Below are 18,383 nucleotides of genomic sequence, written 5' to 3'. Positions count from 1 at the left end.
CTCCTGTGTGCCCTGACCGGGAATTGAACCCGGGACATTCACATGCCCAGCCAAAGCTCTATCACTGAGCCAACCGGCCAGGGCTCTTAGCTCTCTTTTGCTGAGTCTTCTTCATCTTCCTTACCTCTAAACAGTGTTGTATCCAGAGCTCCATCACTGGACCTCTTTACTTCTCTCTACACACATACAGAGTGAGTCATTCTGAACTTTGAACTTTGAGGCTTCAAATACTATTTATATGTTAATGACTACCATTTTTTCTCTTTTGATCCAACTGAACTCTGGACTCCTATATTCAATTACTTACTTATCATCTCCAGTTGGATATCTAATTGGCTTTTCAAAATTGATAAATACAAAACAGAACTCTTTTTTTGTGTGTGGTAGAGACAGAGAGAGAGTGTCAGAGAGAGGGACAAATGGGGACATACAGGAAGGGAGAGAGATGAGAAACATCAATTCTTCGTTGCGATTCCTTAGTTGTTCATTGATTGATTTCTCATATGTGCCTTGACTGGGGGGCTACAGCTGACCGAGTGACCCCTTGCTCGAGCCAGTGACCTTGGTTTCAAGCTGGTAAGCCTTGCTCAAACCAGATGAGCCCGTGCTCAAGCTGACAACCTCAGGGTCTTGAACCTGGGTCCTCTACATCCCAGTCTGACACTCTATCCACTGCGCCACCACCTGATCAGGTCAAAACAGAACTCTTGAATCTTGTCCCTCTACCCAGATTTTAATAAATGCAATCTCAATAAATGCATCTCAATAATGCAATCTATTAGATGCTCAAGCAAGACAATTCAGTTATCCTGACTTCTCTCCTCTTTATCCCATATCCAGCCCATCAGCAAATCATATATGCTTTCATTTGAAATCTGTCCATCCATAACCTGACCACTTAAGACATTTCCACTGCCTCTAACCCAGTCTAAGCCACCACTGTCTCTTGCCTGGATTGTTGCCATAGCTTCCTTTCTGATCTCCCTGCTTGTGCCTTTGTCTCCCTACAACCTATTCTCGACACAGCTGCCAGAAATTTCTTTTAATGTGAAAGTCAGATCATTTTCTCTCTCTGATTTAAATTTTCTGTCATCTCACTCAGAATCAAATCCAAAACTTTTCCTACAGTTTTATTTCATTCTTTTAATATTTATACCTTTAATTTCTATTCTATTGCTTAAGACCTTCAATATAATGAGTGAAGTAGTGAAGTAGACCCTCGTATCTTGTTCCTGATCTTTTAAAGGAGTGTTTTTAATGTTTCACTACTAAATTTCATGTTCACTGTAGTGGGGTTTTTTGTAGCTACTTATACCAATTAGCTGTTATCAAAAAAGTGCCATGTAAGTAACCATATCAAAGCTCAGTGGCATAAAACATCATTTAATCATAAATCTGTGGGTTGACTAGGGTCAGCATTCTAACTGGGCATTACTTAGAATGAGGGCATTACTATAAATTCCTAGTATTTATAGATCTCATACAGAAAAAAATGTTTTCCCCTGGCTGTATAGCTCAGTTGATTAGAGCATCGTCCTGAAGTGCAGAGATTGCTGGTTTGAGCCCCAGTCAGGGTATGTACAGGAGGAACAGTTCAATGTTCCTCTCTCTCTCCCCCTTCCTCTTTCTGAAATCAATTTTAAAATTTTAATTTTTTAACAATAAAATTTACAAATTAAATAATTGTAGATGTTAAAATTAATTTAATGTGATCAATGAGCTTGTTTTGCTGAGACCAAACTGTCATAACATGATGCACATGGCCCAGGCATAGGTTTCTGCAGATTGGCCTGTCTCCACTGGCTCTGGAAGGGCTGAGAATCTCTCCTGTTCTTCCCTCCAAACTTATGCAAAACCTTCCCACAGCGAGACAGCATCTGACCTTCTCCCAACTCTAATGCATCCTTTATAATTTAAGACTGGCCTTTATTTATCCTTTTCTCATTAGCCCTTGACAAAAAGTATTTGGTTCCAACGCTCATAAACATGGAACAGGTCTCTTGATTTCTTCAGCTTACCACAGAAACAGAAATACAGAGCTTTGGAATTTTTGAAGAACACTCTTACATGATTCTTCAAAGTCGGACGCAACATGTTTTACTCCCCAGGCCGAAGACTCCCCTCCCTCCACCGCACCGCTAGGTGGCGTTCACTGACGCCCACCAACACTAGTCCGTGAGCCGTCCGCCCATCCCTGGCGTTGATTGGCTGTTTACTTGGGGAAGCCGGAAGAGAGGAATGGTAGGATACGGCGAGTGCACAGGGTCCCGAAACTGCGTGCGCATTTCGGGCCCTGAGCTGACTTAGACGCCAGCTGCAGCTCCTCCTCTGGCCTGAGAGGGCAGATCACATTCACACCTGGTGCAGGGTGGAACCTTCTGAGAAGGGTCACACTGATAAGGGCTGGGCCACTGAGAGGAGGAGTCACGTTGAGAGGAAGGGTCACAATGACTGGTGGAGTCACTCAGAGAGGTGGGGTCTCACTGCGTGGAACACACAGTTGGAGGAGGTGTCGCATGGTAAAAACTGACGTTAGCAGTGTGATACTGAGGAAAGGTGCCTCTGCTGGGGAGGGTCTAACTAAGGAAAAGAGGGGGCTTCCACGGAAGAGCCCCTTGAAGGGCGGGGTTTAGCCAAGGGGTGGGGTCTCCCGGAAGGAGGGGCTTCCTGCAGGTGGAAAAAGGGTCATTTAGACGAGATAGTAAAGAAGGTCCAGGCTGGGTATCACTAGGCGGAGGCTCTGGAATTTGAACTTTATTCGAGGGAAGTGCGATGGAGTGAGGAGGAGCTGGCGCCACACTAGGGAAGGTCTGGCCAAGCGCTCACTAGATCCCTGGGGCATCACGGCTGCTCGAGAAGGAAAAAAGTATCAAGGAGTCCTGAGGTTTGAGGTGCAGGGGTGGAAACCTGGGCAATCGGCAGGGCGGAGGTCAAGAAGGTGACAAGTTGCTGGGCTGCCTTAGTTTTCGGTTCGGCATAAGGGGTCTAATTTTCTGCCCTGCTGGTCCATGCAGGCCAGGAATCGGGCGGTTTCGCGAGTCCGGCTCTCAACTGACAGCGACCTGAGGGTGGGAGGGGTGAGAGGACTCCCTGGGCAACTAAAAGACCTTTGACCTGCGTGTACGCACAATCAGGCCTTAATTCCCTTCAGTTATTCAGCTCAGGACTTTATTTGACCACGGCGCCCCAGACCCACTAGCCTAGGGCTTAGCGGCCAACGGTTGGGAGGTGCGTACCTGAGGGGGCGTGGCCGCTGCCTGGGGGCCGGGTTCCAAAGAGTTAAGCGGAGCCCTGCTCGGCCCCGCCCCCGGCAGGCCGCGGAGCCTGAGCCCCAGCGGTGAAGCCGAGCAGCCGCCGCCGCCCGCCGCCTCCGCCTGCGGGGAGCCCGCCTGCCCGCCGGCGCCCGGAGCGCCACCACCACCGCCCGGCCCAGGCCCAGGCCTTACGCAGAGCGGAGCGGAGCGCCGTCCACCGGGGCCCAGCAAGCCGGCTCGGCGGGGGCGGGCCCAGGATCATCGGCGGATCTTCCATTCTCCAAGGCGGGAGCAGGAGTCCCGGCGCCCCGGATCGGGCTGGGCCCATGCCCATGGCAAGCGCGGCTTGCCCGGGCCCCGGGGACCCTGCCATGTGAGGCAGGCCCCGGTTGGGGGCCCGGCCATGGCCGGGGAACGGCCCCCACTGCGGGGCCCAGGGCCCGGTGCCGGAGAGGCGCCGGGGGAGGGGCCCGCGAGCGGAGGCCCGGGCCGGGGCCGCCCCTCCTCCTACCGGGCTCTCCGCAGTGCCGTGTCCAGCCTGGCGCGCGTGGATGATTTCCACTGCGCCGAGAAGATCGGGGCCGGCTTCTTCTCTGAGGTCTACAAGGTAAGACCCGCAGGGAGGGCAGAGGGGCGGGACCAAGCCTTAAACGGGAGGCTGGAGGTAGGGGTCCTGGACCCGGGAGACCCGCCGACCTGCCCGGGACTCGCTGGCCCCTGACACCTCCAGGTTCGGCACCGACAGTCAGGGCAAGTCATGGTGCTGAAAATGAATAGGCTCCCCAGTAACCGGGGAAACACGCTACGGGAGGTGCAGCTAATGAACCGGCTCCAGCACCCCAACATCCTAAGGTGAGCAGCCCCAGCCGCTTGCTTACTGGGAGAAGGGGAAAGATCCCACTGGAAAAGTGGGAACTGCGCAGAGGCAGTCTCTAACAGCCTACCCTCCTATCTTCCCTCCCCTCTTCCAGATTCATGGGGGTCTGTGTGCACCAGGGACAATTGCACGCTCTTACAGAGGTGAGGATAGGCCAGAAATGGGGAACCCCACCACCACCCAGGGGAGAGTCAACATCCTGATGCTTCTACAGAGTAATAATGAGAGGCAACAGGACCTCCCAGGGAGGCTTCCCTAAACTTCTCTCTGGGCAAATCACAAATAAAAGGCCTCCGCTATTCTCATCCTCTATCCCCTAGATTAGAACAATGCTAGCCAATAAAACTTACTGCAAGGATGAAAATGTTCTATATCTGTGCTGTGCAAAAGTTTAGCCACTAGCTATATGTGGCCAGGAGCACTGAAAATGTGGCTAGTATGACTGAGAAACTGAATCTTTATTTAAACTTAATTTAAATATAAATAGTTGCACATGTATTGGATAGGACAGCTCTAGAATTTGAATTTGGGACCCAGAAGCACAGGCCAACCCTTCTGGCCTTTGTGGGCCTGTGTCCCCTGACTTATAAGTGGGACAGTAGAGTACAGACTGACACCTTGACATTCATTCTCCTCCACTGTACCCAGTATATGAATGGGGGGACCCTGGAACAGTTGATCAGCTCCCCCGAACCTCTATCCTGGCCTGTCAGGCTCCGCCTGGCTCTGGACATCGCCCACGGCCTACGGTACCTGCATGCCAAAGGTGTATTCCACCGAGACCTCACATCCAAGGTAGGCTGGCCGGATAGGTAGAGGCATGAAGGGGATATGAGACCATTAGGTTGTAACTAGCCCACGGATGTTGGAATGGTTGGAATGTGGGTAATAAATCTGTTAGGATGTTAGAGTAGCAAGACATTGGGGAATGGGGGACTGGGGTGAGGAGATGTACTCTGAGGGGCTGAGTATGACCCTGTGTTTGAAGTCGTGGATGATGTTGCAAGATTGGGATGCACTGGAGAACTGGGAGAGGGTTGGGGTTATTCTGGAGTGACAGAGCTTTGGGTTATAGATTGGGAGATCAAAGAGCAGAAGGTGATAGGTGTGTGGGGATACTATATGTGTATGTCAGAACTGTCTGATCCGACGGGAAGACCGAAACTTCACAGCTGTTGTGGGTGACTTCGGGCTGGCTGAAAAGATTCCTGTGTATAGGTGAGCTGAATGGCCCTGTCCCCCAAACCTTCCAGAAGACTCCTATCTAAATGAAGCCTCCAGGGGAGGGTGTCTGAGTGGAATGTTTCTGACCACTCTGCCCCTGCCTGCCCTGCAGGGAAGGGGAAAGGAAGGAGCCATTGGCTGTGGTGGGTTCCCCGTACTGGATGGCTCCAGAGGTGTTGCGGGGTGAGCTATATGATGAGAAGGTAAGACATCAACCTTTCAGATCCCCAAGGTCTTCCAGAGACCCACAAGATCATCTTATAAGTCCCTATCCCAAGTTCCTCAACAACCCTACCAGATATTCAAAAGACCCCCCAAGACCTGCCCTTGCCCCTCATGGGCACCTCTCCAGTACATGGAAACTGTCAAGACTCCCCTGTGAATTCTGACATGAAAACTATCAATTCCTCCCCTGACATTATCTCCTACCCACAGTGCGATGTGTTTGCCTTTGGGATTGTCCTCTGTGAACTCATCGCACGGGTGCCTGCAGACCCTGACTACCTACCCCGTACTGAGGTGAATGGCGTCTCCGGGTTTGGGAAGGAGGGACTCCTGATTGGGCAAGTCATAACCAAGAAGGGTTCCCTGGAGCTTGAGATACTTATTGGGGGCCAGAAGGAGAACCCCAGAAGGCTGATTTGGAGGCCTTTCCTTTCTGTCCCTGCAGGACTTTGGCCTGGATGTGCCTGCTTTTCGGACCCTTGTCGGGGATGACTGCCCACTGCCTTTCCTGCTTCTGGCCATCCATTGCTGTAGTGTAAGAGCCTCACCCTCCCTGCCCTCTGCCCCATCCATCAGCTGTCAAGGCTGTCCTGTCCCAGGTGATGGGAGAAGTCAGGGACCCGCTTTTGGAGCACTGAGTGAAGCGGCCCCTGTGTCTACCCATCAGATGGAACCTAGCGCTCGTGCTCCCTTCACCGAAATCACCCAGCACCTGCAGTGGATCCTGGAGCAACTGCCTGAGCCAGCCCCCCTCACCAGGGCTCCCCTGACACACAATCAGGGTAAGTGAGCATGACCTTGACCCAACTCAAGGTAAAGTCCCCCCCTTTCCAAAGCACCCTGTCATAGACCCCCTTTTCTAAGCTCTAGTCCCACCAGCCTCCTGGTGAATGAGGCCCTCAATGCTAAGAACAGTGATCACAGACTTTTCTGTTGACAGGGTCTCTTCCAAGAGGGGGTCCCTCCGCCACGCTTCCCAGGCCAGACCCCCGGCTCTCCCGAAGCCGGTCAGACCTCTTCCTGCCCCCCTCACCAGAATCACCCCTCAACTGGGGGGACAATCTGACTCGAGTCAACCCCTTCTCACTACGGGAAGACCTCAGGGGTGGCAAGATCAAGCTCCTGGACACACCCAGCAAGCCAGTTGCCCCCCTGCCCCTTGTACTACCATCACCACTGCCCTCCACCCAGCTGCCCTTGGTGACCACTCCAGAGACCCTGCTCCAGCCTGGGACACCTGCCCGTCGCTGCCGCTCATTACCATCGTCCCCTGAGCTCCCCCGACGCATGGAGACAGTACTGCCTGGTCCTGGCCCTCCCGCTGTGGGCCCCTCGGCTGAAGAGAGAATGGAGTGTGAGGGCAGTAGCCCTGAGCCAGAACCCCCAGGACCAGCTCCCCAGCTGCCCCTGGCCGTGGCCACAGACAACTTCATCAGCACCTGTTCGGCAGCCTCCCAGCCCTGGACCCCTAGACCAGGACCTCCCCTTAACAACAACCCCCCAGCTGTGGTGGTGAACTCCCCACAGGGCTGGGTTGGGGAGCCCTGGAACCGGGCCCAGCACAGCCTGCCCCGGGCGGCAGCTCTGGAGCGGACAGAACCCTCGCCGCCCCCTTCAGCTCCTCGGGAGTCCGATGAGGGGCTACCATGCCCCGGCTGCTGCCTGGGCCCCTTCAGCTTTGGTTTCTTGTCCATGTGCCCCCGCCCCACACCAGCTGTTGCCCGCTACCGCAACCTGAACTGTGAGGCGGGCACTCTCCTCTGCCACCGAGGGCACCATGCCAAGCCACCCACACCGAGCCTTCAGCTGCCTGGGGCACGCTCTTAGCAGTGGGCTCCAGCTTAGGCCTTCAGGATGCCCTGTGAGGACAGTGCACATGCTGGACAGAGCCAGCCCCAGACGGCTGGCCAGCTTCTCTCCACATAGGAGAACCTCAGCATGGACTCAAGGGACAGACTATTTCCTATCCAACCCCTGGGCTTGCTCTCCCAGGGATCACACAGCACTGCTGACACACGAGACTAACACGTGCAAATTATTTAAAAATATTTCAATAAAACTGCCTGGCTGGCTCCGGGCTGCCCCTATCCACTCAGGCCGTGCGCCCTCCTCCCCCCAACCCCCATTCCACTATGGGAGGTTCTTAGTGATGCCAAAACCTCTTCTAGAGGTTTCTGCACCCTTTTCCCAGGAAGAGTCCAGTTTCTAGGACAGGCAGCAGGCTGCCTAGAAGTGTTCAGCATGGATCAGTCCTTGGCCAGGCACAGGCACTGTTCAAGCAGAGTGAGGGAACGCTGGAGGGAGATAATCAAGATGTGGCTGCAGGTCAGGGACGAAGGTCACAGGCCCTTGTTGTCATGAGTATCTGGAAGAGTAAAATATCAGTGAGCTCCACAGCTGACTGTCACTAAGAACCCTCATCCAGCTCACCCAACTCCTCCCCAGCTCCCTGGACAGTCACATCACCAGCCTCCCTTCAGTTCCAGGCCTTCGCTGCCCCTCTCCCTGAGCAACGCCCCCTTACACCACGCTCCTGGAGGCTACAGGCATGACTCGCTCCCTGACCAGCTGGACCCCTGCTCTGAGTCCTTGTCCCCCCAGGCTCCCAGGCCTCAGTCCCATCCCTCACACTTACTCAGTTCAGTGGTACTCTGGAAACTAAAAGCTGCCATCTCACAGACAGAGGGGAGCAGAGTAGTACAATCTGATGGTAATTGTAGCCAACCATTTGGTACCTTGACACATCTTTGGTTTGGCCTAAAGAGTGGAAATAGAACTGGGATAGGCTCTGGTCCCCTTCTGTCCCATCCTTCCTCTCCCCTTCCCCCACATAAAACCTAGTCCAAGTCCTAACTAACCCTGTCTACCTAAGGCCACATGTCTGGTCAACCTGAAGAGGCTTTAGGACCAGGGGAAGGAAAAATTACCCAAGGTCTTAAAGACAGAAACTCCGGTCAGAGAACAAGTGGTGACCATTCCATTTCAGGGTCCCTGGGGTTGATCCTCAAAAGTTACCCCATTGCTCCTTACTCTCCTGGGGAAACTCTAGTGCCCCAAGTGGCCCTGACAGAAAGTACAACCTCAGTTTGGGTAGCCTTTTCAAGGGACAGGAAGCTAATGCCAGGGTTCTTCATCAACTGTGAAGCCCTAGCTTCTGAAAGATGACATAGGGCCCAACCTAGTAACTAATAAAAGTATGTGCCAGGGACTGCTCAGTACTTGGGAATAGAATTTGAGAATAAGAACACCCTAAAGAGTTTTTAAAGAGGAAATGGACAAGTAGGCAAATTACAATATTGATCTGTGAAAGGTTTTGGAGCAGGACCTGAAGGGAAATCTCATTACTTTGTCTTTGTGAAGGGATTATGAAGTTGAAGATTCTCAAAATACCTTAACAAACTTACCTGGAGACTTTTTTAGAATTAGTCCTTTGCCAGTCCTTCCATCCAAAGTCAACCCAATATGAATCAGACCGATCAGCTTGTGCCAACACCTTAAATAAGCTGCTGCTGGTGTCATAATAATAATAGCTCTAAGGGGAGATTCAGAGATACCAGAGGTGTGTGGAGAGTGATGAGAAATAAGGGAGGGGGCTGTAAAGGGACCTGGGCAAATAGAAGAATATCAATACTCTGGGGAGACCTAGGAGCTTTGACAAGGGGACTGTGCCCATCTTTGGTGTATGACACCAGCTCATCAGTGACCTATCCCTGTATCCTTCAAGTCCCACCCTGCAGATGCAGATTTACCCTTCAGTTCACCTCCCAGCTGGGAAAGAACTTCCAGCCTTTGAGGGGGTCATTCTGTGGGCTGCTGGGGTCACAAGGAAAGAATCCCTACAATCCATCCCACCAGTCTCTGCCTGAGGGGTCACCACAGTTAAATAATTTGTTAGGCAGCCCAGAATGCTGACTAGAAAGCTGAAATGAGAAACAGGTCAAAGTAAAGATAGTTCATAAGTCAACTCTCATGCCAACTCTTATAAGTAGGGGCCACCTGGAGCACTGTGCTGAGAAGCTGCAGAGAAAAGGAATGCATGTATACTATATGTGCAATGCCATTCATTACCTGATGACATATGTCCCTCTACCTAACAGTACTCATGACAGTCTGTGAATAAAGGTATGCTTACTGAATAAAAATAGTCACTAACTGTGGCCAGGCTGGAGGACAGAGATTGACAATAGTTTTGGCTTTGCTCCCAACTTCTCTTAATACGTGAGATATGAAAGCAACTCTTGTCCATTGGTGTCCATCCCACAGGACAGCAGGAGTCTAAAAAACAGAAAGAGTGTAACAGCACAGCTCAGATGCAGGAGATCTAAACACTTGGGATAAAAGTGACTGCTCAGCAGTCTAGTTGCTAACAATGTTCCCCTGGGTCTAATCTCAGCTTCTTCATTAACTTCTAGCCCTTGATCTTTGCAATCTTTCTGGAAGTGCCAAACCTGAATATACTTAGTAAAAGCCTTTAACATTCAATAATTTTACTCCTTAACAATCTAGGAGGCTTTCCCTGACCAGGCGGTGGTGCAGTGGATAGAGCGTTGGACTGGGATGCCGAGGACCCAGGTTCGAGACCCCAAGGTCGCCAGCTTGAGTGCGGGCTCATCTGGTTTGAGCAAAAGCTCACCAGCCCCAAGGTTGCTGGCTCGAGCAAGGGGTTACTCGGTCTGCTGGAGGCCCATGGTCAAGGCACATATGAGAAAGCAATCAATGAATATCTAAGGTGTTTGCAATGAGCAACGAAAAACTAATGATGCTTCTCATCTCTCCGTTCCTGTCTGTCCCTGTCTATCCCTCTCTCTGAGTCTCTCTCTGTCTCTGTAAAAAAACAACAACAACAACAATCTGGGAGGTTTATTTTAATAAGGCTGGTAGTACTATTCTTAATTTCTAAACAATTACAGTCCACCACCACCCATTTTGGCTAACCACACCTGGGCTCCCACAAGTGTTCAATAGGACTCTCATTCATGTCATCCGCTAACTAAAGTATTCCACACTGCATACTGAAAACTTCCCCACACTGGTCAAGCTGCTAGCCACCTCCTTCCCTCTTTCCACTCTTCCACAAGTTGACAACCTTGGTTCCTATTTTGCTGAAATTATCAGATACTTATGTAAACTCTCTCCATTTTCCTTCCCTCCACCTCAAAATTTGTCTCTGTTCCTCTTTCCTGACCATCCACAAAAAATAAACATCCCACACCTCAGTCCATGCTCCTGATCCCAACCCACCTCTCTCCATTGCTTTGTTCCATCAGTCAGTTCTACCTCCATCACTCAAAAATCACTCCCTCCCCTGAGCAGGTGGTGGCGCAGTGAATAGAGCATCGGACTGGGATGAGGAAGGACCCAGGTTCGAGACCCCGAGGTTACCAGCTTGAGCGCAGGCTCATCTGGTTTGAGCAAAAGCTCATCAGCTTGGACCCAAGGTCGCCGGCTCGAGCAAGGGGTTACTCGGTCTGCTGAAGGCCCGCGGTCAAGGCACATATGAGAAAGCAATCAATGAACAACTAAGGTGTCGCAACATGCAATGAAAAACTAATGATTGATGCTTCTCATCTCTCCGTTTCTGTCTGTCTGTCCCTGTCTATCCCTTTCTCTGAGTCTCTCTCTGTCTCTGTAAAAAAAAAAAAAATCACTCCCTCTCTTCTGTCTGCACTTCTCTTGTGCCCCACCCAGCTATCCCACCACCAGACTGTACCTAGTAAATCAGTAATTTAAAGAAGTTGGTGTGGCCAAATAGGAGAGGGTGAGGGGTAAGCGGCATCCTGAAAGGAGCTTCAGAAGCCATGTGAAGGATTTTTTATTTTTATATTACAGGGAAGAGAAAGTCAATGTAAGGTTTAACATACAGGAATTTTGTTCACTAGCTATATCCCAAGTGCCTGGGCACAGTGCTGGACATAAAGTATGTGTTCCATAGTGACACGCTCTTCACTGAGATGATATGATCAGATTTTCCTTTTTAAAGGATTACCCTGGCAGCAATACAAAGAGTAGAATGGATTGGGGGGGGGGGGAACATCCAGCAAGCTGTTGCAGTTTTCCTTACAAGAGATGAGGGTAGGCAAAATGGAAATGGAAATATAGATTTGGTGGAAGAAAATGGAGGGAATTTCTCTCTAGAGAGTAGGGCATCTGCTGAAAGAGAGAGGGTAGTAGACCCAGCTAGTGTTGAAGGGTAGGACATCGACCTACAATGCTGAGGTTGCCAGTTCAAAGCCCCAAGGTCACTGGCTTGAGTGCAGGCTCATCCAGTTTGAGCACGGGCTCACCAGCACAGGGTCTCTGGCTTGAGCGTGGGATCACAGACATGACCCCATGGTTGCTGGCTTGAGCCCAAAACTCACTGGCTTGAAGCCCAAGGTCACTGGCTTGAGCCCAAAGGTTGCTGGCTTGAGCAAAGTGTTGCTGGGTCAGCTTGAGCCTAAAGTCCAATCTCCACTCAAGGTACGTACTAGAGCCTGACCAGGTGGTTGCACAGTGGATAGAGCGTAGGACTAGGATGCCGAGGACCCAGGTTCGAGACCCCGAGGTTGCCAGCTTGAGCGTAGGCTCATCTGGTTTGAGCAAAAGCTCACCAGTTTGGGCCCAAGGTTGCTGGCTCGAGCAAGGGGTTACTCGGTCTGCTGAAGGCTCGCGGTCAAGGCACATATGAGAAAGCAATCAATGAACAACTAAGGTATCACAGTGAAAAACTGATGATTGATGCTTCTCATCTCTCTCTGTTCCTGTCTGTCTGACTCTCTCTCTCTGTCTCTGTGTAAAAAAAAAAAAAAAAAAAAGTGAAAGGTACGTACTAGAAGTAATCAATACACAGCTAAAGTGAAGCAAGTAAGAGTTGGTGCTTCTCCCCACCCCCACCCCCATCAGTAAAGAGTATAGAGTAAGGATTCATAATGGGGAACAAGGCAACCACTGCAGAGCTGCCAGGCAGTGCTGAGGCCCCAGCTGAGGTTGAAACTAGAGTTTCAGTGGCACCAAGTAGAATGATTGCACACTTGGTTGTACCTGGGTGCAGGCATGGGCAAGGTAGGCAGTGAGTTCATCCAGAGTTGAGATACTGCCAGGCAGGTGCAGCAGAAGGACAGTGGTTGAAGTGATGGACCCCAAATGCAAGATGGGTACAGAGAGAAGTGAGGACTGGTGACAGCTGCCAGAAAGGAGGAAACAGGAGTCAGCGGGGTGGAGACCTCAGTGAGGCTGAGGAAGTGTAGGGAAAGCCTGCAGTGGGGCTGAGGAAGTGTAGGGAAAGCCTGCAGTGGGGCTGAGGAAGTGTAGGGAAAGCCTGCAGTGGGGCTGAGGAAGTGTAGGGAAAGCCTGCAGTGGGGCTGAGGAAGTGTAGGGAAAGCCTGCAGTGGGGCTGAGGAAGTGTAGGGAAAGCCTGCAGTGGGGCTGAGGAAGTGTAGGGAAAGCCTGCAGTGGGGCAGTTGTGATCAGAGTGGAGGTCTGAAACTGTTCCTTCAGCAGAAGAGCAGTTTGGGATGCTGAACTCGAGGGTGCCGTTGTGGGATGGGTGGCAGCATGGGCATGGAACTGAGGGTCACAGAGAATAGAAGGTTAAAAAAAAGTGGTGTATGCACATAACCTCACTATCTTAAGCCTTGGGGGACTATCCAGATGGCCCCTGAGCTAGACAGCCTAACCTCGACCACAGATAACCAGTCCATAAACATTCTAGTCCCCTTGGGCCTGGCACCCTGCCTGCTTTGGCACAGCCCCTCCCCTTTGATGTGTCCCCTTCCCTCATCCCCACATGCTGGCTGAATGTCCACCCCAGTTCTTTACCCTACATAACCCCCCCACCTCATTGTGTCACCCACACGTGAGAGCTTCAGCTGCCTTGCCCGCCACCAGAATGCTCCTCATCAATCAGTAATTTTTCATCTTTTGGAGGATCTCATATGTAGTGAGACTAATTAAAGCTATAGACCCTCTCTTTTAAAAAAATGTAGCCTGACCTGTGGTGGCACAGTGGATAAAGCGTGGAGTTGAGGTCGCCGGTTTGAAACCCTGGGCTTGCCTGGTCAAGGCACATATGGGAGTTGATGCTTCCAGCTCCTCCCCCCTTCTCTCTCTCTGTCTTTCTCTCCTCTCTCTCCCTCTCTGTCTCTCTCCTCTCTAAAAATGAATAAATAAAATTAAAAAAAAATTTTTTTAATCTGTTAAAAAAATTTTTTTTTAAATGTGCAAACAGCCTGACCAGGCAGTGGCACAGTGGATAGTGTCAGACTGGGACGCAGAGGACCAGGGTTTGGAACCCTGAGGTTGCCAGCTTGAGTGCGAGGTTGCTGGCTTGACTAAGGGGTCACTCTGCTCAGCTGTAGCCCCCCAATCAAGGTACATATGAGAAAGTAATCGATGAACAACAAGGAGCCACAACAAAAAATTGATGCTTTCATCTTTCTCCCTTCCTGCCTGTCTGTCCCTATCTGTCCGTCTCTGTGTCTGTCTCTACCTGTCACACACACACACACACACACAAAATGCAAACAACCAATTTCACATACAAATTCAAAGGGCTCCTGGATCCTTGACACTGATGTCAAGACAGATGACACCTGAGTTTGCTGCTTTAGACAGTGTGATGTGCATTGTTGGCTGCTCCCCTCCCCTCCCCCACAGATGTGCCTTAGAGCTCGGTGAGCCCCCTAAGTCCAGTCCGCACTTGATTCTTCTCCCTTTTAGCTGAGGCTGCTCAGCTCATGTCAGCCACCACTCTGGTTCACTATCCCTTTCCTGAAAACTCAAATGCCCCCTGATAGATAGACCCCTGCACCCCTACCATGAGCATCTCCTCATTTCAATTCATCCCTCAGAGCGGAGCCTCCCACCTCTCCTCTCCCAGACTGATACCTTCTGATTGGCATGTGAAGAAGGGCTTCAGTGTGTCCCGCATGTGGTTCAGCCTCTCCTGCAGATTCATCCTCTCTTTCTCCTCACTTTGCAAGGCCTTCTTTGTCTCCTCCCCGCTGGCCTGTGAGACCTGTAACTCCTCCTTGACAGCCTGGCAGTCCCTTTGTTGCACCTTTAGTGTTTCCTGACTCTGGGCCAGCTCCCTCCTGGCCCCCTGCAGATCCTGTTCCCTCTGCCCGAGCTGGGTGATCTTTAGGCGGAGCTGCTGCCTCAGACTGCTGTTAGTGGCTTCCAGAACCCTGTTCGTGTGCTGGAGCTGCTGAGATACCTGCAGATCTGTTTGGCCATAAAGAGAGATTTGGATGGCATCTCCTTCAGCTGTGCCCTGGTGTCCTGAGCCTTCAGCGTCAATCCTTTTTCTGCTTCTTGCAACTTTTTGCATACCAGGCTGAAATACAAACTCTGACTGGCTAGAGCTTAAGGAGGTCCTGGATTAGGTGCGGTTAATTCAGGACAACACAGTGCTCTAAAACGGGCCTGGCTGGAAACCAGACCAAAAGCCACGGGTGTAGTGATAGTATGTAGCTCTGGCCCCTGCTGAGGAAGGGCAGCTGTTGGGGAGAGTAAGGGAGAAAGTTGTTTGGGGAAGTGGGAAGTTGGGGGAGCCATACTCACAGCGCACTCCCAGGGAGATAGCAGCCATCCCTAACAGCAGGCAGGTGAGGAGCAAACCCAGAAGGAGGTATTTCGAGCAAGCTGAACGGCCTTAGGGAGACAGTGGCATGAGGGGCAGTGAGCCCCAGGAATGAGTTTATAAACTGGGGCTGGGGTGGGCATTGGGATTCATGGAAAAGGGCCTCTCCCTCAGAGGACATGGTGTAGACATGGTAGTTTTTGTCGGGCCAAGGGTTTCCGCAGGTAGCACAGGGAAGACGTCCAGAATACGTGCTGGGAGTTGTAACTGGTAAGGAGGCTTGAGGGCATACTACCCGGTAAGAGGAGGCACTAAATCTCAGACCCAGACTGGGGCAGGGGCTATGCGAGTGGGGACCATCGTAAGCCGGGCCTGGGGACAGGATCTGGGTCCACACCCCAGAAAGATAGGGTGAAAGGGGCAGAGAGGGTCGCGGGTCTGTCCGGGATCAGACTCGCACACAGCGAATCCTAGCACCACCGGTGCCTGGGGGCGCCCGCACGTCGCTCCGCGCCAATCCCCGCTGGGCCTCGCCGGGTCCACGCTATGGCCCCGCCCCGTGTGCCCACACGCGATCCCGACCGCAAACAGAGCGCGGAGCCGAGAGGGCGAGGCACTCACAAGCCGAAAACTGCCTGGATGCTGGTGACGTCACGGAGCTCCAGGACGCAGTTGGTGGCTCCGACACAACCCCTGCGCGTGGCGAGCGAATCCAGTTAGAAGATGGGAAGCCCTGGGAAATGCCTCTTCTCCCACTCCACTCGCCACCCGCTCCACCGCGCTGAGACCCCAGGGTCCCCCGTCGCCTTACGCTACTGCTCCGGGTCTCCCTTAGCGCTCGCTCTCCGGAGGTCCTCAGCTCTTCTGGGATTTTCTCGTGTCCCTCCTGAGTCTTACCTATCTTTTACCCTGGGACCCTCTCCTCGCCCTTTTGAGTATATCTTTATCTTTTCTCTGGCCTCTCTCTGCCCCAAACCCTCTCACAGGAATGTTGTCATCCCTCTCCCCTCCCCTCGCCCCCTCCTCCGACTCCCCATTTTCCGTTCGGAACTCATCGACTCCCAGAGGGCTCCTTTATCCCTCCCGATCCCTGCCTCCCCACTGGGATCCACCTGGCCCCAGGGAGCATTACCCCCCGCCCCCGCTGCCATTTATCCAGTTCTCATTCTTTTCTCTTAAGAACGCCCCTCCTTTTCCCTTGGACAACAAATCGATGTTTTGTTTTGTTTTGTTCTCTCTCCCCTTTCTCTCTAATATCAATAGCCGAATTTAAAATTTCTTAAATTCCTTTTTTTAAAAGACGCAGCCTACACACACACACACACACACACACACACATCCCCTGGGCTCTCTGTACCGGCTTTGTCCCCTAGTCCAGAGGAAGCCAAGTTTGAGGTTGAGGGCACTTGTACATTCTCATAGGTGAGTTCTCCATCATCGTCAGCCTCTAGGTCTGTAAAGAAAAGGAACCAAGGTGGGAGTTGGGAATTGGGGGTCTTTAGGGTGGGATGGGGTCCTGCAGGAGGATGGGATACAGAACCCTTCATCTACCCTTACCCTGTCCTAACTGGCTGGAGATTCTCTTCTTCAGGGGGGCCTTCACAAACCGCAGATCTGCATAGGTGACGGACTCAGCCATGGTCCTGGGCACCTCTGCCCCAGTGGTCTCTCCTTCTTCCGGTGGCACCAAGCTTTCCTTGTCACTCTCCCCTCTGTCTCTTCACTCTCTTAGGCTCTGTTCCCTCTGTTACTCTACAGTTTAGTGCTTTGTCCTGTGACTTCTAGTCACAAAAGAGGAAGATGTGAGCAAATGTCAGACAGATGGGTTCAGTGAAGCGATGGCATACTGAGCATTGGCCAAAGGGGCAGAGGAGGGAAAACAGGTCCAGAGCATGGGGATCAGGGGTGGGAGTGGGGTCACGGGACCACCACTCAGGTCTGCCCTGTCTCCTCTTTGTGTACCACCTACACATAGCCCAGACCCACTTTGGCAGTACCAGGCTCCAGATGCCCATCCTCTGATCATCTTCCCTGATTTGCCCCATGGCTCCTCTCCTGGCCGCCTTGTCCACAGGCTATCTGTGTAGTCAGAGCTCTTTTGTGCCGGACTGACCCTGGAGGATCTCTCCAATTATTGCTCCAGGGTGGAGCTTCATTCTTCCCATCAAATTTTAGTATGGAGCCCTAGCTCCTTGTCATCCTGGGGTTCCCAGAGGTATTGGTTCCTAGAAAGGGGCCCCTGATTTTGTGGGCTCATCTCCCCATCAGTTTAGGAGCTTTCAGGGTGGACTCAGCTCCCCTCCTGCTGTAGATTGAGCTGCCAAGGATCCCACACAGGGGGTCTCACTCCAGTGCCCTTTCCAGCAACAGCAGACTTTGGAGGGTGCAGAGAATCTGGGACCACTCTGTTTCTCCTCTGTAAACACCCCCAGATTCTTCTTCATGGCCTTTTTCTTCCCCTTTAACCTTTGTTGCACTACTGATCACACCTGTGACCAGTCAGCTTCTTCTGGGTCCCATCCTGCCCCTGCCGGACTCATATAGTCTGTGTCCTAACATCTAAGCTGGATCCAGCAAGCTGAGTCCCCAGAGGCAGGGGCTCTGGCATAGGGCTGGGCTGGAGGTGGGGATGAGGGCAACCCCAACTTGTGAACCTGTGGATAAGCGTGCAGCACGGACTGCTTATGCACCCTTGTGGGGAGCAGGCAAGCAAAGGAGTTGCATAGGAATGAAGAAGGACTGCAGCTTCTTAGGCAAAGAAACAAGCGGGCTGGGTGCTGAGCACGCAGTCTCTGGGCCAGCTGAGGTTTTGATATTTTCTTGGTTTGGTTTTGGTTTCTTTCTTACTTTACTAGAAAAATTCTTCCTTTAAAAAAGTCCTAACATGGTCCTTTCACACCCAGCCTCTAAGAAAAAGGGACAATTATAGGGGAAGACCAGGGACTGAGAGGCCCTCATCAGTGATTAAAGGCCCAGCTGATGGCAGAGAAGGGACATCAGGGGAGGAAGGAGGCGGCTGCTGGATGATGGTTCTGAGGTACTCCCTGATTCTCTTTTACTAGGATGTGACCTCGAATGTGACCTCGAAAGGGCTACTTCAGGCAGTGGGAAGAAGCTGGGACGAGACAAGATATGGAGGTAGGAAAACCCCTCCCCTAGTGGGTGACATCCGCCCCCTCAGAACCCCCCCCTGCAGCTGCGGGGAGGAAGAGGGAAGGGGAAAGAGTTCCTCACCACATGCTAA

General features: G+C 52.0%; 2 protein-coding genes across 5 annotated transcripts; one reads left to right on the top strand and one right to left on the bottom strand.

Annotated features, from left to right (window-relative positions):
- The first annotated feature begins 2,258 nt into the window (after positions 1-2,258).
- Positions 2,259-7,667, top strand: TESK1 (testis associated actin remodelling kinase 1). 3 transcript variants are annotated; one of them, XM_066256808.1, is made up of 12 exons: positions 2,259-2,519; positions 2,769-2,884; positions 3,315-3,861; positions 3,985-4,106; positions 4,226-4,274; positions 4,780-4,926; positions 5,267-5,349; positions 5,468-5,558; positions 5,791-5,874; positions 6,026-6,115; positions 6,248-6,362; positions 6,521-7,667. In XM_066256808.1, exons 1-12 carry the CDS (start codon positions 2,448-2,450, stop codon positions 7,405-7,407), a joined length of 2,403 nt encoding a protein of 800 aa, XP_066112905.1. In that variant the 5' UTR covers positions 2,259-2,447; the 3' UTR covers positions 7,408-7,667. The 3 variants fall into 3 exon arrangements, with proteins under 3 accessions (XP_066112905.1, XP_066112906.1, XP_066112907.1); XM_066256809.1 differs by having other exon boundaries at positions 2,345-2,519; positions 2,764-2,884; XM_066256810.1 differs by lacking the exon at positions 2,259-2,519 and having other exon boundaries at positions 2,708-2,884.
- Positions 7,668-7,804: 137 nt separating this feature from the next.
- Positions 7,805-16,877, bottom strand: CD72 (CD72 molecule). Of its 2 annotated transcripts, none has more exons than XM_066256811.1 (9): positions 16,697-16,877; positions 16,497-16,592; positions 15,761-15,832; positions 15,121-15,210; positions 14,446-14,781; positions 9,713-9,855; positions 8,985-9,112; positions 8,216-8,337; positions 7,805-7,945 (listed from the first exon to the last, which is right to left on the bottom strand). In XM_066256811.1, the coding sequence occupies exons 1-9, from the start codon at positions 16,776-16,778 to the stop codon at positions 7,920-7,922; spliced, it is 1,095 nt and encodes a 364-aa protein (XP_066112908.1). In that variant the 5' UTR covers positions 16,779-16,877; the 3' UTR covers positions 7,805-7,919. The 2 variants fall into 2 exon arrangements, with proteins under 2 accessions (XP_066112908.1, XP_066112909.1); XM_066256812.1 differs by having other exon boundaries at positions 9,734-9,855.
- Positions 16,878-18,383: the final 1,506 nt, after the last annotated feature.

This window comes from Saccopteryx bilineata, chromosome 2 (assembly GCF_036850765.1).
Source record: "Saccopteryx bilineata isolate mSacBil1 chromosome 2, mSacBil1_pri_phased_curated, whole genome shotgun sequence".
NCBI classification, from domain to species: Eukaryota; Metazoa; Chordata; class Mammalia; order Chiroptera; family Emballonuridae; genus Saccopteryx; species Saccopteryx bilineata.
This window is presented reverse-complemented; position numbering and strand designations above follow the sequence as displayed.